Below are 24,773 nucleotides of genomic sequence, written 5' to 3' on the forward strand. Positions count from 1 at the left end.
GCTATTTCCCATTTAAGGGATAAAATAGAAATGGGATTGAGGGAGATCCACCTGTTAAATCAATTTCTAGTTGGAGTCTTAAGGAAACCGCCCCTACATAGAGTGCTAGGACCAAAATTATCATCCAAAACCAGATTACGAGTTTTAATTGCAAATTCAATAACTCTTGACTCAACCCACGTCTGATGTAGAGTGGTTGAAATAACGATAGAAGTCGAAAACTATTCGCTAGTTTTTGGAGTAATTTTTAGGAAATACACTAATAGGCGTATAAGAAGGGAGAAGACCCTTTTACAGGGGTACCGCCATTGTGTGTACATTTTTAATAATCTACTTGTTACTAGATGGCGCCATCAGTTTACAATCCGAAATAACAAAAATGATAATATCCACGAAAGTCTAATTTAAATTGTGGTTATTTAAAAACTGAAATTATGTATAACTATATTTTCTAAAATATTTTATATAAACTTTCAGCTTGAAATAGCACTTAAATTATATAATAAATATAAAAATTTAATTTTGTTTTTCATATTTTGCGCCAAAATATCCACGCTGGTGTCATCTAGTGTAGAAATACGAAATTAAAATTTTGTACTCGATGGCGGTTTCTAAAGGTTTGTTTCCCTGTATGTAATATGCGAATTGGTGTATAGCGAGCAACTTCAAAATACAGTTTGGCGGTTATTGTATGGAAGAAGTTGGTAGTTTGGGGTAAAAGGTGAAATCTTTTCGTCCCAAAGCGAGCGAATAGTTTTGGCCTAATAAATATTTAAAGTGAATATAAAGTTTGCCATAGTTTTTAAGATTCAAATTCCCTGACTTTTCCCGGTCTTCCCTGGCCATCTCCACTGATTTCCCCCGACTTATTTTATGTCAAAATAATAAATTGTATTTTTTTATTTATAGCAACCAAAATGAAATTCCCTGACATTTCCCTGACTTTTAGACCCATATTAAAATTCCAGGTACTGTTGCATCACCTCATTTTTCATTTCTACCACTAGGTTCATCAAAAGTTAAGGGAAGAAACTCGAACAGCGCAGGCGCGTTCTACGTCATAAGAGGTCGAGTTGAAGTTCTTTTCTCTTTTCTATTAACGCGCCATCTATCGGCAGCTTGGGACGTGTAGAGCTCTCGCGCTAATAGCGACCCAGGTAATCAATCGAAAATCGCGTATGCGAAATTAGTTCAAAAGATTCCCACATCGCTTATTAGCGCTAGTCGAGCTACCCCCTCCCCAACCTGAGAAAGTACACTGGAAGAGGGGAAATATAATTAACTTTTTAATTTCATTCATTATTACGTAATTTGTAATATTTCTTCTTGTAATATTTAATTTCATCATAAACAAATAAAACACTTTGAGATTTTTTAACGCAACAATTTAATTGTTGGAAAAGTTTTTTTAAAAACCGCGTCATTTCGGCCTAGAGCCAGAAGTCGCTGTGAAATGACACGTGGTCTTTCATATCAGCCGTAGTTTTGGTCTCTCCAAATTCCCAAGGCTCCTGATGGTATGTCGTATTAAATGGTTAATTTTAAATAAAGATTACACGCGATGAATAAGGCTGGTTTGAAGAATAAAGGACAATGCTTTTATAGAATATGAATTTTGAAAGCTTAAGGAGGAATTGTTGAACGCATTGTTGCGTGATTGATACAATGTTATCTAATGAAAATTGGTAAAACATTGGTGGATTAATTATTTCACTTTCTCAAGTCGTGCGGACAATGTTTTGGTGATATTGGTGATAATTAGAGGTATGACCTTTCCGCAATTTGTTTCGGGTGGTTATCACCCAGATCATATTGGATGTAACGGCACAATTGACCTTTATCTTCCCCCAAGATTTGAACGACGTGGTAGTCAAGTACGCGATACTGGCAAGTCGTAACGAAAATCTGTGTGTTGGCACAATTTTGCCAAGGGTGGAAAAAACCGGGTGGAAAACACTAGATTTTTCCACCTATTGTTTTCCTGTTAAAAACCGGGTGGAAAATCGTACTTCCATGGTTTTATTAGGGTTGTTAATTTTCCGGAAAAATAAAATGCGGAAAATTTTCCGCAAATCGGAAAAATAAAAAATTAAAACAAACTACTTTTCAAGGGTTTTTAATGTTTTAAACTTTTTATCGATGTAAAATGACTAATATCAGTAAACATACTACAAAACATTAATAGTGTTACATTTCAACCAGTTTAAACTAGTCTATAGGTTTAGTTTTACTTTTAGATTAGAAAAAATGGGGTGAAAATGCCGCTTTATTTAAATTTGCAAACAATATATTAGACAAATCATGGAATGAAAACGTTTTTAATATTTTTCGGAAAAATACGGAAAATTTCCCGGAAAAAAGGTCTCGGTAATTTTCCGGAAAATTTTCCGAGCGGGAAATTTTCCGACTTACAACACTAGTTTTTTTTCACCTCTAGTGGCAAAATTCAATAAAAAATAAATAATAAAAGCAGTATATTCTTCTATTCTATTCACTCTTCTTCTGGCCTTCTTTTCATCTCTCCTATTTGCAATGACCAAATTAGTCCCTTAATACATATATCAATGATTAATTTAGCATTGAATGAGTTTTTTCCACTTTTTTTCCGGTTTTTACCAGTTTTTCCCACATGTCCCGCCAAAAAACTGTTTTTGCCGGTTTTTGTGTTTCTGGGTACCCGTCCCAAGCATTAAGTATGTCTGTGACTTCAGCTGGTAATAGTTCTTCATTGTTACTTAAAATAGTTGAAAATTCGGCGAGTTTATTATCAATCATGGCTGTGAGGTCTTCCTCCTACGCGTTGTAACCCGGCCACCTGAATTATTATCTTTAAAAGTCGCTTGATGACTTGGGCCTAAGGTGGTGCCTTGGCTATTAGCCTAGCTTATAATTATGGTACGTTAGATATTGTTGGTTCCATAGAGCACACTGTCTAACAGTAGCTTCATTAATTGCAAACTATGTTCAGCAAGAAAATAGCCTCGTCATTTACATCATCGGCATCAGCCATCAGTTCTTGAACTATCTTTACTGGAGGTTTATTTAATTCATCAAGCTGGGTACGAAGTGAGTCTATTATTTCTTGTTGATCTTGTCATATTTTATTTTGGCCCCAGACTTTGCTCCTAAAGCTGCTAATAGTTCTTTGCATTTGCAGAATGCATTCCGTAGTTGGCATCTCTGTTAAATTGGCAGGTGTCTGAAGTGTTTCTTCGATTTCTAGTTTGTTTGCTACTGACACTGAATGCTCTTTAACTTCAGTAATATTTTGATTGATTCAGGCATCTTGAACAATAGACGGAACTATAAAGTCCAGGGGGCTGAAAAGATGGTAGTCACGTGACTTTGTGGAGAACCGCAGCGCTATCTATCCTAAGAAATACGAATTATTATTCATTTTCTTTTGCTAATGGCGGTTTAAAATTTGATCGATTCATATAAATTATCTATTTATTACTATTATTTAAAACATTTTGCAATAGAAAAGTGCAAGGTCATTAGCTGTCTGCAGTATCTGGAAGGAGTAATTTCTTTCTTTAACGTCTTAAGATCTTTGATGGTGGAGGCTCTAGATTTCATTCTGTGTTTTTCCTGGTGACTTCTTTAGGTTGCGTGTAATCCGATTCCTTAAAATGCACACTCAGGGTTCGTACAAAATTTCCGGAATAAAATTCCCTGACATTTCCAGGTTTTCCCTGACTAAATTGCTAAATTTCCCTGACCATTTTTGTAGAATAAATTTAAGTTTTGAGGTTAAATCCTGAAAAATGTTAATTATGTATTTTTCAAAAATTTAATTTCCGGATTTGTTTTTGGGGTCATTTTAAATTTCCCTGACTATTCCCTGACCATTGGGAATCATTTTCAAATTCCCTGACTTTTCCCTGACCTTTTGGTAAAATTTTCAAATTCCCTGACTTTTCCAGGTATTCCAGGTCGTGTACTAACCCTGACACTGCAAACCAATCTTTTACGTGATAGGCAAGCTTCATGGAACCCCAAAATCTATGTTCTTAATCCCTAATATGCATAAATTATCATCAACGGGAAACTGATGAAACGACACATTAGACGTACAGAATGGAACGCAACAAATATTTGTACCAGACATTTTTGCACATCAAAGATTGTCAAATATTGAAAACTAAAAAAATCAAAACCTGTGACTGAAAAACCTGAACTAATTTTGCTTAGGCCTAGCAATTATTTAATAAAACTAAATATATTTAAATTCTTTTTAATAAATGTTTTAAATGAAAACTTCGTTTAAGGTTAACTCGTAAGTTGCATATCTTGCACTTTTCAAAACTTTTTGAAAATAATAAAAAATAAGCTCAACTAGTGGAATTTATCGCTAAAGACCTTTCCATAAAATGTTCTTTACGGTAAGAGGGGGAGGGGGGAACTGTTTTACAAGGATGATTTAGATCAACGTTATATATATTACTCCTTGTTTTTACCCTCACTCGACTCTTGAGCTCGGTATGTCGTCTGCTACCGAGTGGAAGTATTTTTAAAACACGGTGGATTAAAATTAATCCAAGTGATATTGTTAAATTTGTTATATCAAGAATGTATTTATTTATATTTAGGAAGAATGATTATGTTGCGACAATCGCCGGGCACGTTGAACACCTTAGTTTAGGTTTGCTTAGATTATTCGCAATTTTCAAAAATTAAATTGTTAATGGATTTATAACAAAGCGAAAATGAACTAATTTAGAAATCATAACGAACCGAGATCGATCGACACGGAAACTTGGTAGTGTTCCCTTTCCGTAGGTACTCCAGTGTAATGAGGTAAAGCCCACAAATATCTGTAGGGGCTACTAAGCGTCACTAGCGCCATCCGTGGTAAAAAAATATTTCGCCAAGTAAAAAATCTAAGTGATCGAGCCATCTCTCTACAACCCTGGTTTTAGCGAAATAGATGGTGGGTGACGTAGAAAAACACAGTGAAAGCACGTAGAAATATTTTATGGAAAGGCTTATTGAAAACCATGATAGTTTTGGCTCGAGCTCTACCAGCGCTCGTAGCGGTAGTCTGCGTATTTGCTAAAATACATGGAGCTAGGAATATGAATGACCAGTATCCTGGAATGGAAAACTGTATTCCCCCAATTCGGGCTCCCCGTCGCACCTACAGTAACGTAGCTCGAGCTAAAACTTTAACCTAAGCCTATAGCGCCATCTTACGGCAGGCAGCGTTACTAGATTAAAATATCTGCGAGTACATATAATTTCGTCTGCTAGACGTATGAAATAAGAAAGAGTAACGGGTTTTTCTTTGGTTTAATAGTGGAAACTGATTTTAATTAGTGGAGGAAGCTAAATGTTTGGTTTTTGTGGCAAAATATTGTGATATCTAATTAAACAATATATATTTACCAATATTTGTCTCTTTTTTTACTTTGGTAAAAACAGTATAGTTGTGTTTTTGGAAAATTAAATTGAACGCTTTTCCTTGTTTCATTGTAAAAACTATAAAAACACGTGGCGTGCCAACAACTAGCAGAGGATAATATTTTCTTAAGTTCAAAGTATTTCCACTAGATGTCTATATTGTATTCAGTTCAATGGTTTAACGTTGCTCAGCCTACCTACCCAGTCTACCTCATAATTTCCTCTCCATAATTTACATCCTCCTAGCATGGAGAGATAAATCTTTGCCCGGGGCTGCTATGAGCGTGAGAGCAGATCTCGAGACGGCCGTGTCCCACCGAAAAGGATTTCACCCAACGCATTCACGTGTTTCAACCTAATAGCATTTTAAATAAATGGTCAGTTCGATATTTTCTGATTATTATTCCCTGATCATTATTATAATTTTTTTCTGACATTTTGAAGGCTACAATTAATTTATATTATATTTTCATCAGAAGTTAATTAATTTATTTTAAACATTTTTAAACCTTAGATTTTAAATCACCTTCAAGATAATTTTAAATTCCTGGAATTGGCAGTGACATAATTTTAAATTCCTGGAATTGGCAGTGACATAATTTTAAATTCCTGGAATTGGCAGTGACATAATTTTAAATTCCTGGAATTGGCAGTGACATAATTTTAAATTCCTGGAATTGGCAGTGACATAATTTTAAATTCCTGGAATTGGCAGTGACATAATTTTAAATTCCTGGAATTGGCAGTGACATAATTTTAAATTCCTGGAATTGGCAGTGACATAATTTTAAATTCCTGGAATTGGCAGTGACATAATTTTAAATTCCTGGAATTGGCAGTGACATAATTTTAAATTCCTGGAATTGGCAGTGACATAATTTTAAATTCCTGGAATTGGCAGTGACATAATTTTAAATTCCTGGAATTGGCAGTGACATAATTTTAAATTCCTGGAATTGGCAGTGACAAAATTTTAAATTCCTGGAATTGGCAGTGACATAATTTTAAATTCCTGGAATTGGCAGTGACATTTCGCAAATTATTAAAATTCTACGATCTTTTCCTGATTTTTAGACGTATTTTCAAATCAGATAGGTATAAGCATAAGTCCATAATATAATTCCATAGGTTTGTCACTTTGGGAAATATTTTACTCAGAGCTAGCAACGGAGTTACGTCATCACAAAAAGAAAATATCCCCTAGCGAGGCGCCGTCAAAGGCTACGTGTGACGCGTTAGCGAGCGGACGCAAAACGGCGACGAAGCCCGTAATCCAGTCTGTCTTGTGAATAGCTCTCACAAGGAGAGTACCCGAGGTGTTTATTGCCGATTTTGTTCAAAGTCGGGCGTAATATAGACCTATATGAGGTATGAAATTTCCCAAAAGAAGACGTTGCACTATCCATTCGATTTCCCATGGCAACCGAAAAGTTTTTGACAAAAATAAGATTTTTTTCCTTATTTTACCCAAAAATTATTACAATTTTACCCCAAAAATGGTCTAATTTACCCAAACTTGATGAAATGTAACTAAATATGGTCCAAATTACCCATTTCATAATTTTATTTTTTTTTTTTAAATTTTGGTAGGTAGGACCACGGACTGTAAATTTTAGAGGACGAGTAAAGCGTTGCCTTCCCCTGTAGAATTTTGGTTTCCCCGTGCATCAATCACTTCGAAATAGAGAGAGAGTCCGTCAAGGTCATTTGTACCAGGCATAGAGCTAGTCCCCCCCCCCCTCACGCATGTTATCTGGAAATCTGGCCGACCGAAATACAAGCGCTTTAGTTTATGACCTTGAGCGACTTCCGTCAGCCTGATCGGTGAACGGGGCGTAAAATAACTCGGGAATACCGGTCCTCTAAAATTTACAGTCCGTGGTAGGACCCCGCGAAACCGAGAAAACCCCATGCTTTTTAAATAGAGATTTTTTGGTTTTAAGTGGTCAAAAACATTTTCGGTTGCCATGGCAAATCGAATGGGTAGTGCACCGTCTCCTTTTGAGAAATTTCATATATCATATAGGTCTACATTACGCCCGACTTTGAACAAAATCGGCAATAAACACCTCGGGTACTCTCCTTGTCAGTAAAACTTTTGCACGTGGAGAATATGAAGTGTCACACTTATGTAACAATATGGTATAACTTACCGTCACTGTCAATGGCGAAGGGCTGATTGGTCTCCAAGATCTCGTACTTGCAGATGTCGCTGTAGGTAGGCGTACAGTCGTCATCTTCGGCCTCGACTTGGAGAATCTTGTCGTAGAGTTTGTCCTCGTCGACGCTGACCAAATAGGACTCTTCCAGGAACACTGGCGGATGCTCGTTCACGTCCACTACTGTTAGATGGACTGTGACACTACGATAAACGAAAAATGCTTTCCTATTAAACACCACTCGAACCGTGTTAAGTATGTTTCTAAATTTGAGGATAATTAACGCTGTTTCATAATCAGGGTTCGTACAAAATTTCCGGAATTAAATTATCTGATATTTCCAGGTTTTCCCTGACCAAATTGCCAAATTTTCCCTGACCATTTTTGTAGAATAAATGAATGGTTTGAGGTAAAAATCTTGAAAAATATATAATTTCAAACATTTATTTGCCTGATTTTTGGGGTCATTTTAAAATTCCCTTACTTTTTGGGACCAATTTCAAATTCTTTGACTTTTCCCTGACCTTTTGGAATCATTTTCAAATTTCCTGACTTTTCCCTGACCTTTGGGAATCATTTTCAAATTCCCTGACTTGTCCGAGACCTTATGGAATCCTCCCAAATGTTTGGAATTTTAAAAATAAGTCCATCGTTTGTAACTTTCTTTGTTGTATAGTTTTTGGTGTAATTCAGTAACACAATTTTTGAAAAACTTAAAAGCTTTAAGTCAAGTGCAAATAGGCACCTGTAGAATAATTTGTTTTGTACAAAGTATGTAATTTCGTTTAAATCAATTTTTTTGAAATATAATAAGTCGATTGGCAAGTCAAAGTGTGTAGTTCATCATTAAAATTGGATACATACCATATTTTGATAATAGATTAAACTAGATCCTAGAATATTACACTTTATAATTACAATAAAATTGTACTACCAAGAAAATCAACCAATCCATTCTTAATTAAGTTAAGGCCCCACCTTATCCTAGTCAGTACACGAAATTAAAATCCAATTTCTGCAACGATAAGCTAAACGCCACGCTCAAGGTTCTCGGGCTCTTCATTTTTAAAAGAATTTAAATCAAAAGACCATCTCATTTTGATCCAGTGAGATATTAAAACCGCCCAAGGACGCGTGGTCGTTGAGGAAGCTGTCATTTTTCTAACTCGAGTATGACGACAAAAAAGAAAAAGTAGAGATTTTAATTATATCTGGAGACACAAAAGAGGTTCCAAACCCGGACTTTTTCCGTTTTTTTTACCTCGTGGTTCCTCGCTTAAATAAGCTCCAATATTCGTTTCATCGTTTTTAGTCTTCAGGGTGAAAAAAATTCCTCTTCACTTCAATTCATTAAGAAGCAATTTAGAACAACGCGCTTTAAGTAAAAAGCTACACCAACGTCGCTACTTCGTAAACGTCAACGTCTAGCTCCCTACCGAGACTAAATATCCCGAGGTTATGAAGTGACGAGAGCCGGCCCTCGAGATGAAAAGTGAGCAAAATCACAGCGCCGCCTTCTTAGTTTTATGCAAATTAATCTAGTTTAAAGAAAATCTAATATTCGATCGAGCAGGCTTAAGAAGTTTTTAGCTAAGAGGATAAAACTCTGGAACAACGTTATGGACGTGTTATCTTCATTTTTTAAATTAAACCGTCCTTAGGCCCAAGTCATCGAACGACTTTTAATGCCATTAATTCCGGGGGACTAAAAATTAAATACGGGGCTAAATACATCGTATATATACTTTATTTCTGAAACTCAGATCGAAAAAATAAGGTTTCAAATAAGTAAATGTTTCCTAAGGAATGTTATGTTTACAAGTTTCATTTTAATTACCAAGATAATATGGATATTTCTATTGTAAATATAATATAATAACCTAACAAAATTTCACGACTTTTAAGGTATGTTTTCTTTAAGCTACATTTAAAGTCATAGAAATCACAGCGAATTACTAGGAAACAAGTCATTAAAGGTTCGATTTCTACGCTTTTATTTATGCTAGATGGCGCTAATTTAAACGTTTTGGTGGGAATGGAATAAATACAGATTTATTTAAAAATCGACCACTAATGGCGTAACCCCCGTGAAAGGATCTTATCCTTTGTCGAATGTGTCCCAAGAATATATTGGAGTAGATCCAGTCTGTTATACACAGGGTTGCCACAACTTTTCCTCATTCAAATTCCCTGACTTTTCCATGTTTTCCCTGACTTTTCCATGTTTTCCCTGACCATCTCCGGAGATTTTCCCTGACTTATTTTGGGCCGAGATTTTGTATTTTTTAACCTATATTTTAGTAAAAGTTTCCTATTTGTAACCGAAATAAAATTCCCTGATATTTAGACTAAGTTTTAAAATTCCCTGACTTTTCCCTGATATTTAGACTAATTTTTAAAATTCCCTGACTTTTCCCTGATTTTTATACCCATATTCAAATTCCCTGACTTTTCCCTGATTTTTATACCCATATTCAAATTCCCTGACTTTTCCAGGAATTCCAGGTTTTCCAGGTACCGTGGCAACCCTGTGTACAGATCTTCAACTTCTAAAGTCATAACAAACCTAAAGGTGTAAATTCTAAATACAATTTCGGAGCGAACGTTTCAGAGTTATAATTATGATAATGAAATCGCCTGCCAACTCGCAATCGGTCCCGTTCGAGCGCTGCTCAAACAAATATTCGCGGCGTAGACGAATTAATCGAAGGCGTACAAAGGTATAACTAACAGAGTGCAGCCGCGACTCCACGACGGGACAGTTTCGCTTATCGCGAGCCTCGGCTCCGCGTTCCAAACTAAAGCGCCGTACAAGCTCGAACGCGTAAAGGAAGAAGTCGCGGAGGTACCCTTATACGCAGCGACGATGAAGAGATTTGAAACACGCTGCTTGACACGGAGAAATAGCCGAGGGTTAAATGCCGGGAATTTCCTCGCCTGTAATTCCGTGGCACGTTTGACTGGACATTAATAATTTATGGCTGTTGAGTAACGCACGCGAACGCCGGCGTGGCGACCTCTACCTGCCAGACCTTCAACTATTTTAGCCGCGTATACTTTGCGCCGGACTTTATCGATCTGCAGTTGAATTAAAATCAGAAGAGCCTTTATATAAAATGACCTTTTCCGAAAATGTCCCACACTCTGTTACGTCGGTTAATACGAATGTAATAATTCTACGTTTCGGTATTGTAAGTCACTGCCTCCAATTCTCGCGGTTTTTAAGAGGGGTACGGCATTTGCCAATTTAGCGTATGGGATTTTGAATCTCACAGTTATTTTATAGAAATTCGAAACTGATTTTAAGATTTCAGAGTGCTTACGATTTTCGTGTTGATGTCTGGTTTTTACACACAATCCAAGGGATTTTTGTAGTGTTGTAAGTCAGACAATTTTCCGTATTTTTCCGAAAAAAATAAAAGTTTTCATTCCGTGATTAGTTTAATATATTATTTGAAAATTTAAATGAAGCGGCACTTTCGGCTAATTTTTTCGAATCTAAAAGTAAAACTAAACCTCTAGACTAGTTTAAACTGATTAACAATGTAACACTGTTAATGTTTTGTAGTATGTTTACTGATATTAGACATTTTATATCGATAAAAATGTAAAAACATTAAAAACCCTTAAAAAGTAATTTATGTTTAAATTTTTTATTTTTCCGGTTTGCGGAAAAGTTTACGGAAATTTTTCCGCATTTTATTTTTCCGGAAAATTAACAACACAAAATTTTTGTGTATTTCGTTTCACGAAGCCGGTGCCGCTGTGTCATACATAACTCTTTACTAGTTAGGGTTATAAATTTCAACGCTATATATTTCGCCGCTACATTTACGGGCCTCTGTATCCCAATATAATTTCTTTAAATCTGAGCCCAAGAAGTTAATCGTTTTTTATTTTAGTGGTTTTTAGCGATTTTCGCCTTAAAATCTACATATATATTTTTTAAATTAAGAGCGACTTAGTTGAATATTATATTTTAGTTAGTGCTGATCATTTCTGAACTACTTTCGGTTGCATTAAGAAATTATAATTTAAAGTGAGATTTCTGGCCAATTCGCGGGACTCCTCAACCCGCGTACGCACTGTTGTCATATTTGAATTTCATACCATTTGATAAAGGCGCCATCTAACTCGTTTGCGTTTCGCTACCTTATTTCCGAAACCAGGTAACTCGAAAAATTCAGTTTGTCTAAAAATTAATTTAAATTAAAGTGTTCGCTTTTCGCTACCTTATTTCCGAACAGGGAAAAAAATCATATTGGGTTTATTAAGTTAATTTACAAGATGATTGAAGATTTATTCAAATTTAAATTCAATATTTAAAATATAGTTAATAAATCGGGAGGATGGTTTGAGTCTATTTGATCGATTCCCAAATGATCGAACGGGTCCCATTTGATCGAATTTCCATTTGATCGAATGGCATTTGATCGAATTTCCATTTGATCGAAAGCTACTGTAGGGTAAAACTACTAGTTTTTGGGAGTAAATCGAAAAGGCAACGGTGCATACGCACCTACGGCGCGCGTACATCAACCTAACCTAACCTAACCTAACCTGACCCTATTTATATATATCAAAAACAACGGGCCGTTATCGTCGATGTCATAAAAAATTCCATCATATAGTGTATAAAGTAAAAATCTCTTCATCTCTGTGGCTTAATACAGTTAAAGCAATGAATTATTCCATCATTATTCCTTCTGTACTTCATATTGACATTCGGTAAAATAAAAACATACCAACTGGTACTATAAATACTTTTGAATTCGATCAAATAGTATTCGATCATTTGAAGGTTCGATCTTATGAAACAAATGACAAATGGGATTCGATCATATGGAATTTCGATCAATTGCAAAGTATAATGATCGACTGTCGATCACATATTTTTCGATCAAATGGACCAACACCGGGAGGATTGTGTGTACTTAAATGTCCGTGACATCTTGTTTAGACTAATTTCAAGATTTTGGAACTTATTTTATTTAAACGTAATAATTCGCATACACACTCTTTTGACTGAACAAAACCAAGAATTTATTTCTTCACACTTAGCAGGGTTGCCACGTTTCTTCAGGTTCAAATTTCCTGGCTTTTTCACGTTTTCTCCGACTTATTTTGTATTTTTAACCTATATTTTAGTAAAGGTTTCTAATTTGTAACCGAAATTAAATTCCCTGACATGTCCAGGTTTTCCCTGACCAAATTACCAAATTTTCCCTGACCATTTTTGTAGAATAAATGAATGGTTTGATGTAAAATCTTGAAAAATGTTATTTGACTTATTTTTTTTGGGTCATTTTAAAATTCCCTTATTTTTTTGGACCATTTTCAAATTCCCTGACTTTTCCAGGTCGTGTACGAACCCTGTTACATTTCCCTGTTTTTTAGACCAATTTTTAAAATTCCCTGACTTTTCCCTGACCTTTTTGGAAACATTTTCAAATTCCCTGACTTTTCCAGGTCGTGTACGATCCCTGTGACATTTCCCTGTTTTTTAGACCAACTTTTAAAATTCCCCGACTTTTCCCTGACCTTTTTGGAAACATTTTCAAATTCCCTGACTTTTCCAGGTCGTGTACGAACCCTGTGACATTTCCCTGTTTTTTAGACCAATTTTTAAAATTCCCCGACTTTTATCCAGATTTTCCAGGTACTGTGGCAACCCTGCTTAGGGAAAAGGGACAAGGAAGACGTCTGTTTTAAGGACCCAATGAGATACCGCTCTGATTTGATTTATTTTAAGGACAAGAAGCTTACTTTCCAAAATAAGTGTGAACAAAACTGCAACGTGTTTTGAGAACTCGGGTCGAAAATTCAAAAATGTTTCATCGAGTGAATACGCCTTAATTGTCTAGAGACTGTTTTCAATCCAAGTTCTCTTAACTTCGGAACATATACTATAAATGGTTTTTGGATAAAAATCTGATTATATGTCTTGTTTGCATTTCGTAACTAAATATTTACTCCTTAACATGCTATTGAGGGGCAAAAAACACGAAGAAATTTGAGAGCTGTTAGAGATTCATTCAGATGAGAAAATGTCGCACGGGCCAAAGTAACTCGCTTATAAGGCATTGAATTACTGAACTCATCTTTCGAAGCGATTTCGAGACTTAACGAGCCGCTCGCGAGTTTACGCCAAATGAGAATCATCGGCTAAATAAGATTAAGACGTTGGAAAGGGTACAGTTTATTCCCTATAATATAGAGCCCGAAAGATCGGTGAGCCTTTCGACTTGAAGGTCTTGAATCATTAAACAAATTTGAGGCGATTTATCACCGAAGGTGGGCACACGCGAAAGAGCCCCCGCTCACAATCACTCTTGAATTGAGTAATAGTGTTCGGGCTCACACTCACTTACAAGGAGACTACCCGAGGTGTTTATCTCCGATTTGGTTCAAACTCGGGTGGTAAGAAGACCTTCATTTAACTTGAAAACCCCTAAAAGGGTGGACAAGAATGGGCTTTAGTTTTGCCATGGCAACCGAAAATGTTTTTCACAACAAAAACTGATTACTCGTGTTTACCCAATATATGTATATTTACTCATATTTACCAAAATTGACGTATATTGGTTCAAATGTACCAGATTTAGCCATGATCTGAATTATGTATCTAATTGATGTACCTTTTTTAATTTTTTTAAAAATATTGTTAGGGGGGGGACCCTTAAAATCTTCGATTTTCCCATGTTAATTTTCATAGAGAAAATCAGTTTTTAAGTTGCGAAAAACATTTTTGGTTGCCATGGCAAAACGAAAGCCAATTCTTGTCCACCCTTTTAGGGGTTTTCAAGTTACATGTAGGTCTACTTACCACCCGAGTTTGAACCAAATCGGAGATAACCACCTCGGGTAGTTTCCTTGTTAGTTTAAGTTCCAAAAATTATCAACAGGCTCGCTTGTGGTATTTTAGAACGCTCACGCTCTATTTCATAATTGAATATTGCGCTCACTCTCGCTGCATTTCCGAAATATACCCAGTTCATCCCCCAAATTCACTTTCATTTCAGTTTCATTAAAATTAACTCGTCTCACTTCAAATCGAATTCAATCCTATTACTATCCAAGGTTTCTGAATTTTAATGAAGAAGAAACAGTATATGAAGTATCCCAACAACTACATTTTAAACCAAACCGATTCAAATATTCTGTTTACATTTATAAAAACAAAGAATTTCGTACAATATACTAAATTTTGGTATGGACTTACTAGAGTATATGTTGGGAATTTATTTAAGTATTATTTCCTTAAAATAAGGTGCCGCACATTATTTATCAGACAAATTGAAAGTCTGTATTTCCTTTCTTCTATTTTTTCCTTGTCTCACTTTCGGAGGTTGTATCCCCTCACCAACGAGCTACATACCAAACTCTTTCGTTTCTCAAGATTCAACTCACTTATTTCATTGCTCCCAAAAATTAAAATTACTTTTATGAGAGATGGTGAATTGAGTATCTAAATAGACACTGAACTTCCTCTTCTTCGTTAAAGCTCAACCAGGGTTGCCACATTTTTTTCACAATCAAATTCCCCGACTTTTCCAGGTTTTCCCTGACCATCTCCGGAGATTTTTCTTGACTTATTTTGTGCGAAGATTTTGCATTTTTTAACCAATATTTTAGTAAAAGTTTCCTATTTGCAACCGAAATTAAATTCCCTGATTTTTAGACTAATTAGTACATTTCCCTGATTATTATAACTATATTCAAATTCCACGACTTTTCCCAGAATTCCAGGTTTTCCAGGCACCGTGGCAACCCTGTGTAATATATTGACCTTATTTTTGTTTTTCCAAAAATGAACTTCAAATTCAAATATGTTTAATTTCGCGACGTCATAGTAATTTTCACACGTGACAAAAAACTCACAAAAATCTTATAAGAATTATAGGAAATATGTAATCGATTTATAAATTTAAATTTACAATTTCTTAAAACAGAATCCATGAAATTTCCCCGAATTTTTAAGCCAATTTTGCCTTTTCCCTGGTTTCCTTGCTTTTTTATACACTCTTAAAACATAATCCATGAAAATTCCCCGACTTTTTAAGCCAATTTTGCCTTTTCCCTGGTTTCCTTGCTTTTTTATAAACTCTTAAAACAGAATCCATGAAATTTCCCCAACTTTTTAAGAATATTTTGCCTTTTCCCTGATTTCCTGGTCAAACATTCGATTTTTAGATCCAAGGAAGATGATGGTATCATGAGTTAAATTCGAAGAAACAAAATTAATGATAAACATCTTGAATATCGTTATATTTTAACAGGGTTGCCACAGTTTTTTCACAATAAAATTCCCCGACTTTCCCTGACCATCTCCGGAGATTTTCCCCGACTTATTTTGTGCTACGATTTTGTAATTTTTAACCTATATCTTAGTAAGAGTTTCCCATTTGCAACCAAAATTAAAATCCCTGACTTTTCCCTGATTTTTATACAAATATTCAAATTCCCTGACTTTTCCCCGATGTTTATACCCATATTCAAATTTCCTGACTTTCCCGATTTCTATACCCATATTCAAATTTCCTGACTTTCCCGATTTCTATACCCATATTCAAATTTCCTGACTTCTATACCCATATTCAAATTCCCCGACTTTTCCCCTATTTTTATACCCATATTCAAATTCCCTGACCTTTCCCCGATTTTTATACCCATATTCAAATTCCTTGACTTTTCCCCGATTTTTCTACCCATATTCAAATTCCCTGACTTCTATACCCATATTCAAATTCCCCGACTTTTCCTTGATTTTTATACCCATATTCAAACTCCCCGACTTTTCCTTGATTTTTATACCCATATTCAAATTTCCTGACTTCTATACCCATATTCAAATTCCCTGATTTTTATACCCGTATTCAAATTCCCTGACTTTTCCCTGATTTTTATACCTATATTCAAATTCCCTGATTTTTATACCTATATTCAAATTCCCTGATTTTTATACCCACATTCAAATTCCCTGACTTTGCCAGGAATTCCAGGTTTTCCAGGTACCGTGGCAACAGTGGTTGTCAACTCAAAGAGTGAAAACGGCTCGGGGCTCCCTCTCAATTTACTCATTCCGCTCCATCGCGAGACGATCGCGCCCACCTATGTTGATCACGTGGCCATAAGCGCTTTTAAAAGGGCTAAATCATCGGGAATATTGAAGGAGGCAATCTGCGAGGGTCCGTTCTTTTCGTTGGTTTATCTTAGGCGAGGCATTCGAAACGGCTTCTTGGCGTACAAGAATACGTTCCCGAATCGCGGTGAACGTCGGGATGGGCCCTTGCTCTCTCTCGGTCGCTGCGTGCTAGATTAGTTCCCTAATAACTTAGGCACGAGAATTATCCGAGGTTAATGTTTCGGCATCGAGAGATACACGCGAGCCTGTGTATCTCTAACGATGTTAACCATTACAACACCGTATTCGTGGTTTAATTCGGGATTAAAACTTAGCGGGTTAATCTCCCATATCTAGTCATTGTAACGTTATCTTAATTACGAGAGACTCGCAATTACTTAGGATTATGCATTAATCCGTTGAGGTTTTTTTTAACGATGCGCAATTTGGTCTACTTGTGATCGAGGTTTTAAGAATCAAGAATGTATTTATTTATACTCAGGGAGAATGAATATGCCGAGATAATTTTTAGCGTTTCTCCAATTCCACCCGTTGGGCCCCCCGGTATGCTCCTCCGCTTTAATAAAATCAAATAATACTGCAATCTCATTGGTTCTTAAAAATTACGTTTTTCGACGCGATTAACGCTGCAGCGAGGACGCAAAAAATAAGACCGCCTCCTTCCCCCCCCCCCCTAGCGTGACGGGGTTATGGCCTCAACGTGTCTGTCGATAGTCTCGGCATATTCATTCTCCCTGAGTAGAAATAAATACATTCTTGAAAGATAACAAATGTCACAGGGTTCATATAGATATTGACAATGCTGATTCTTCCCTGATCATTGCAGGTGCGAGAGCACTCCATGTTTTAAGATAGTTTTTATTAAGGTTATCTTATTAGGTTGCAAACATTTGGTGTAACTCTCCATACCATAATAAACCAATCTGTTACTCCTTTCATTTAAACTAAATTGATTCCATATTAATATGGTTCGATCCCAGCTTGTGGCACTGGGTGAAAACTCGGAACAACTCCTTCCGCGTTGAGTTTGCAAGTTCTCTCCCCACTGGCTTAAGGGGTTTCCCTCGAGCTCTTCGGTTTCCCCTTCCATAAAAACTTGTTGAGATTAACGGCGATAGTTAGTGTAGGGAGCTGTTGGCTTGCAAGGCTTGCCAACACCCTCCTACGCATCGTAACCCGGCCACCTGAATTAATGGCTTCAAAAGTCGCTTGATGACTTAGGCCTAAATTGGTGCCTTGGGTATTAGCCTAGTTGATGATGGTTATTTTTAATATTATAAGAATTAATAAAGGAAAAATCTTTAGTGAGAAAAAATTATTAGTGTAAATTTGTACTCTTGCAAACTTTCTAAACCCTCAAATTCCCACGATTTTAATAACACATTTCAATTTCCCTTACTTTTCTGACGATACTAACGCCCTGATATTTTCAGGTTATCCAGGTCTGTACGAACCCTGTGGAACATAATCACTGGTAAGTATGCCATAAAGGTATTTTTTTTAATTAAACTATAGTTTTACGAGATATGACGTAAATAACGTCATTTCCAACTCCGTGACGAAAAACATATCAACTTTATAGATGGGAAAAGGAAGTTAGTGAAGCGGATTTTGGAAACGCCCAGAATTCCGCGATCAAGAGATTTCGTTTCCATGGCAACATTTTCAATAGCGCAAGGATAATATTTTCTGGGGATCGTGAAAACAGAGCCTAAATACCTTATTGGTTAGATTAGGTGATTTGTTTTCGCCTGTTCTTGGACTAAAAGTGTACTCTTTTTACCGTAAAACGTTTTATTCGCCTGTTCCGGGGATGAGGATTACTACGCCCCAAAAACGGTTCGCTTGTTCCGGAGTATTAGGGCTACTCTTTTTACTCCTTCTGGAGTCAGATTAAAAAGTCCTACAAAGTTTTTTTCTTAAATAAACCCATCAAACGAAGCAAATATTATATTAAGTATCATTATTTATAAAGTCAAATTTACGAATATCGTCGAGGAAAAACTAATAGAGTCTGCTTTAGCCGCAAGCTATCTAGGTTTTAATGGCGATAGTTTTCGGTAGTAACCGGGAAATTCGAATGACTAGTAACAACTCGAGGTGGCGGCACCAGGATTTTTAGAGGCTTGAGGTGATTCGGGGCCCCAAGTAAACCTACCCCTGGCGGCGCCACTGTTTCATAATCAGGGTTCGTACCAAATTTCCGGAATTAAATTCCCTGACTTTTCCAGGTTTTCCCTGACCAAATTGCCAAATTTTTCCTCACCATTTTCGTAGAATAAATGAATGGTTTGAGGAAAAATCTTGAAAAATATTGCCTTTCAAAAATTTATTTGCCTGATTTTTTGGGGTCATTTTAAAATTATTACTTTTTGGGACCATATTCCAATTCTCTGAATTTTCCCTGACCTTTTGGAATCATTTTAAAATTTCCCTGACCTTTTGGAATAATTTTTACAATTCCCTAACTTTTCCCTAATCTTTTGGAATCATTTTAAAATTCCCTGACTTTTCCCTGACCTTCTGGAATCATTTTCAAATTCCCTGACTTTCCCAGATCTTTTGGAAACGTTTTCAAATTCCCCGACTTTCCTAGACCTTCTGGAATCATTTTCAAATTCCCTGACTTTCCCGGTCGTGTACGAGCCCTGATAATATGGAAGATCAGAGCCCCCCATCACGAAAACGACGCCACAAGACGAGCCACCCACGAAGCCGCATCATAATAACGATGTACAACAATAATAACAATAAACGCTAAGAATCGAAGACACTACAAAACTGTTACGTATTAAGCTGATGGGCGATCTGGACGAAAGCGTGGGGAATCGAAGCGGGATTTGTCGGGAAATCCGTGGGCGGAAGAACGGTAACCAACTGGGAAATCTGTAAAGATTCGCCCGTAATCCTCTTTGCGATATAGTCCGGTCTTGGGCGGCATATTTGCCGAGCACGTCGTCAAAGTAGCCATCGCGGAGACGCTGGGTACGCGCATCTCGAACCGCGACAAAAACAGCGGAGGCCCGGATTACCGGAAGACAAAAGATGGAAGTTCCCTCCGACCCCCGACACGATTCCCGAGATTTATCACGCCAACCCGAGGTCGCTTGACACCGCTTTTCCAGGGCTGGGGTGCGGTGAAGTCCGCGCCTTTCGGGCCGGGGTGGAGCCGGGCCGACATGAGAGGCCTATATCGGAGATAGCGGGAATCAGGGAATCCCAGCTTTTGTTTATCCGTCCGAAAGATAATGTCTTTGGGTCCTCGTTATCCGCCTTTCAAACAACCCGAAGATTTAGACTATTGCCTTTTTATAGCGCGCACCAGCCTCAAACAACACTTCAACGGCATTAGTTTTGCCTACAACAACTATAACGATTATTCCGTACTTAGATGAAGTTCATACAACTAATGGCAACTCGATTTCCCGGAAACAGTGTTCCTAAAAATACACCTTTTTGGAGGAAAGTCCAGGCCAGTGGCCAATCGTGGCAAATAAAGGAAAATTGGCAAAAAGTGGTAAATATTGGAAAATTGGCAAAAAGTGGAAAATATTGGAAAATTGGCAAAAAGTGGAAAATATTGGAAAATTGGCAAAAAGTGGCTAATATTGGAAAATTGGCAAAAAGTGGTAAATATTGGGAAATTGGCAAATATTGGAAAATTGACAAAAAGTGACAAATATTGGAAAATTGGCAAAAAGTGGTAAATATTGGGAAATTGGCAAAAAGTGGTAAATATTGGGAAATTGGCAAAAAGTGGCAAATATTGGAAAATTGGCAAAAAGTGGAAAATATTGGAAAATTGGCAAAAAGTGGCTAATATTGGAAAATTGGCAAAAAGTGGTAAATATTGGGAAATTGGCAAAAAGTGGAAAATATTGGAAAATTGGCAAAAAGTGGAAAATATTGGAAAATTGGCAAAAAGTGGCTAATATTGGAAAATTGGCAAAAAGTGGTAAATATTGGGAAATTGGCAAATATTGGAAAATTGACAAAAAGTGACAAATATTGGAAAATTGGCAAAAAGTGGTAAATATTGGGAAATTGGCAAAAAGTGGTAAATATTGGGAAATTGGCAAAAAGTGGCAAATATTGGAAAATTGGCAAAAAGTGGCAAATATTGGAAAATTGGCAAAAAGTGACAAATATTGGAAAAATTGGCAAAATGTGGCTAATATTGGAAAATTGGCAAATATTGGAAAATTGACAAAAAGTGACCAATATTCGAAAATTGGCAAAAAGTGGCAAATATTGGAAAATTGGCAAAAAGTGGCTAATATTGGAAAATTGGCAAAAAGTGGCTAATATTGGAAAATCGGCAAAAAGTGGCAAATATTGGAAAATTGGCAAGAAGTGGCTAATATAGGAAAATTACATTTCAAAGCTTAAAAAAGTAATTGGAAATAAATGTTTAAGAAGTTTATTATAAAAATGCCCAGTGAACTCCTTCCGAGTTGAGTTCTTCGGTTTCCCCTTTCTATAAACATTTGTTGAGGATAACGTGGACTTTCCACCACCGACTTGCGCATTGTAACCCGGGTCACCCGAATGACGTGAGCCTCAAGTGGTGCCTTAGGTATTAGCCAAGTTGATTATAGGCTTTTTTAAAAGGGGAGGACCTAAGCTCGGTGAAATGTTTCCCATTACGTCATGTCTATAAAGGGGGAGGAGCTATATAATACGAGGCTTCGAAACATTTCAATTTAAACCAGTATTTACGATGGCTAAAACGCACGTTTTTGAGAAATGGAACAACCAGTCTGCCATTTAGGAGCCACAAACACAGCACCCCACACAAGGAGAACGCAGCTAGCCTTTAAACACGCTAACGCAGTGTTGTGTAAACATTTCATTGGACGAGCGTTTACGCTGAACTTTTTACGGAAAGGGGGAAGACAATTTCCGAATTTTCCCCTTCCGACGGCAGCAAACGCTAAAGCGTCTAACCAACGAAAACTGTACGCAAGAAAATGCACGACTTTTGACGTTTGTTGCTCCTAGCTGCCATAATAATCTCTAGATTTGTTGAGCAGAAAATTGTAATTTTCAGTATTTTATTTATTTATAAATATTATACTTACGAGGAGACTACCCGAGGTGATAATCACCGATTTTGTTGAAACTAGGTGGGTATGTTGATCTTATGGTAACATGATATTTCACCAAGGGAAAAGTTGCAATGGGAATTATTTTTGCTATGGCAACCGAAAATGTTTTTGACAACACAGTATGTATATTTTGCCATTGAAAATAACATGGGAATCTGAGCACTTCTAAAAAATAATAATAATAAAATTTTGATCAAATTGACCAAATTTCATCAAAATATCATAAAATTAATTTCATTTGTCAATTTTGATCTACTTTTTAGGTTTTGAAAATTTTACAAGATCTCAGATTCCCATGTTATTTTCAATGGGAAAATATACATACCTGTTGTCAAAAACATTTTCGGTTGCCATGGCAAAAATAATGCCCATTGCAACTTTTACCTTGATGAAATTTCATGTTACCATAAGGTCTACATACCCACCTAGTTTCAACAAAATCGGTGATTATCACCTCGGGTAGTCTCCTCGTTAGTGTCAAATTATCTCGTTTTAATATTTTGCGTATGGATTTTAGCCATTTTATTTAATGAAATTAAAGGCAATATAACCTTAATTACTTTATAACTCCTTTTATCACAAGATGGCATACAGCAAATTAAAACGGCGCGCCGCTATGATTTTCGAAAGAATAAAAATGCGCAAATGGAAAATGAGGATCCATTTTTAGCTTTATACGGCTTATACAAAGTTAACGGTTTAGCGACGAACAATAAAGGCAACCTGCTCAGACCAGGCTGCAGTCAGGTGGCCTGCAAATTAAGTCCGTAATTGGAAAACTGCGGGAGTTAATTGTTATTACGTTTTCTTTGAGGGGATCCCGGATTCATAACGCGGACATTTGAGAGCGCCGGAGTAAGAGAAAGTTGGCCGGAGTAAATTCTTTGGAAAAATAGCAAATAACGAAAACACAGTCAGCGACGAAAAGGCAATTCTATCCTTTCGTTGGTAGATGGCTCCACCATAGCGACTCGAATGCGTTAAAAGAAATGAAAACTCGACGCGAAGGCCGATTTTAATTAAACTCGTAATTCCAAAGGGAAGTCCTCCACGCCTATAGTTTATGGGGGAAACGACCGCTTCACCGGACAGTTTAAGTCAAAGGTCAGGAGGAGGTAAAGTACGTTCCATGTAAGTTCTACCGCGTAGGTCTAGTGAGTATTCGGGTTAAAATTTAATATAATGAGCGTCCGTTATTCTCAGCGATCGAAAAAAGGCTACAATTTGTCACTTTCAAAAACTCTTTTATTATCGCGGCAGAAATTTAATAGGAAAGGAAATCCGGAAACGTTCCTTTTCAAAAGTTAAAATTTCGCTAAATTATACAGAATTACGCCTGCGCTGTATTTTCTTCTTTTTAAGCCGAGCGATCGAGCAAGATGATTAGGTTTTTGTATCAATAAGTACCAATGATAGTGTATGTTGGGTGTAACACACAAATATTTAAAAAAAAACCGCTAAACCGCACAATATTCCCCACACAAATATAAAAATAACACCTAAACCGCATAATGTTCCAAAACGCTGAAAAAATCGCCCAATATTCCAAATCCCACTAAAAACGCCCAATATTCCAAAACAGACTTAATACAAGCGCCCAATATTCCCAAACCGACTTAATACCAGCGCCCAATATTCCCAAACCGACTTAATACCAGCGCCCAATATTCCCAAACCGACTTAATACAAGCGCCCAATATTCCCAAACCGACTTAATACCAGCGCCCAATATTCCCAAACCGACTTAATACAAGCGCCCAATATTCCCAAACCGACTTAATACAAGCGCCCAATATTCCCAAACCGACTTAATACCAGCGCCCAATATTCCCAAACCGACTTAATACAAGCGCCCAATATTCCCAAACCGACTTAATACAAGCGCCCAATATTCCCAAACCGACTTAATACAAGCGCCCAATATTCCAAAACCGACTTAATACAAGCGCCCAATATTCCCAAACCGACTTAATACAAGCGCCCAATATTCCCAAACCGACTTAATACTAGCGCCCAATATTCCCAAACCGACTTAATACTAGCGCCCAATATTCCCAAACCGACTTAATACAAGCGCTCAATATTCCCAAACCGACTTAATACAAGCGCTCAATATTCCCAAACCGACTAAGCGCCCAATATTCCCAAACCGACTATAATCGCCCTATATTCCCAAACCGACTATAAGCGCCTAATATTCCAAAACCGACTATAATCGCACAATATTCCCAAACCGACTGTAAGCGCCTAATATTCCCAAACCGACTGTAAGCGCCTAATATTCCCAAACCGACTGTAAGCGCCTAATATTCCCAAACCGACTGTAAGCGCCTAATATTCCCAAACCGACTGTAAGCGCCTAATATTCCCAAACCGACTGTAAGCGCCTAATATTCCCAAACCGACTGTAAGCGCCTAATATTCCCAAACCGACTGTAAGCGCCTAATATTCCCAAACCGACGTAAAAATCAAAACCTTGACAAAACGGCCAAAATTTCAAAACAAATCTCCTAAAATCGGCCACCTATAAAAGTTTAAAAACAAATCTACGAAAAATTTCGCCAGAAAAAGCCGTATTCAGAAATCCGTCAGCGTCAAAATGCGAGTAAAAGTCTTACTTTTTGGACATGACGTTGTCACAGGACACGGCGGCGATGTCGAACTTGTAGTTTCTCCTCTTCTCGCAGTCCAGGTCTTTCTTGGCGATCAACTCCGCCTCGCCCGTCTCGCGGTCTTTCACTTGGACAGCGAACGGAACTTCGCCGTGGTGCTTATTCGTCACCATGAACGCGCATGCTTCCGCTACAAACAATAAGAACGTTACCATTAAATCGACAGTCCAACACGACGGGCCAATTAATTAAATAAGGCTCAAACAAATGGCAGTGTTCCGAAGTGGTAAATGTCAGGTGTCAAATTATGTGGCCAAAAGTGGTAAATACCGACATGGTGGATAA

At 37.0% G+C, this 24,773-nt stretch overlaps 1 protein-coding gene across 1 annotated transcript in view; it reads right to left on the reverse strand.

Annotated features, from left to right (window-relative positions):
• The window catches only part of Cals (calsyntenin 1), a 232,321-nt gene that overhangs the window by 78,011 nt on the left and 129,537 nt on the right, over window positions 1–24,773 (reverse strand). Inside the window, exons 3-4 of the mRNA XM_090161453.1 lie at window positions 24,435–24,618; window positions 7,557–7,765 (exon numbers count right to left, since the gene is read on the reverse strand). Of these exons, the coding sequence (XP_090017579.1) occupies window positions 7,557–7,765; window positions 24,435–24,618 (393 nt within the window). The remainder of the gene's footprint in view (window positions 1–7,556; window positions 7,766–24,434; window positions 24,619–24,773) is intronic.

The sequence above is a fragment of the Leiobunum rupestre genome, chromosome 10 (genome assembly GCF_980474605.1).
Source record: "Leiobunum rupestre chromosome 10, qqLeiRupe1.1.hap1, whole genome shotgun sequence".
Classification (NCBI taxonomy): Eukaryota; Metazoa; Arthropoda; class Arachnida; order Opiliones; family Sclerosomatidae; genus Leiobunum; species Leiobunum rupestre.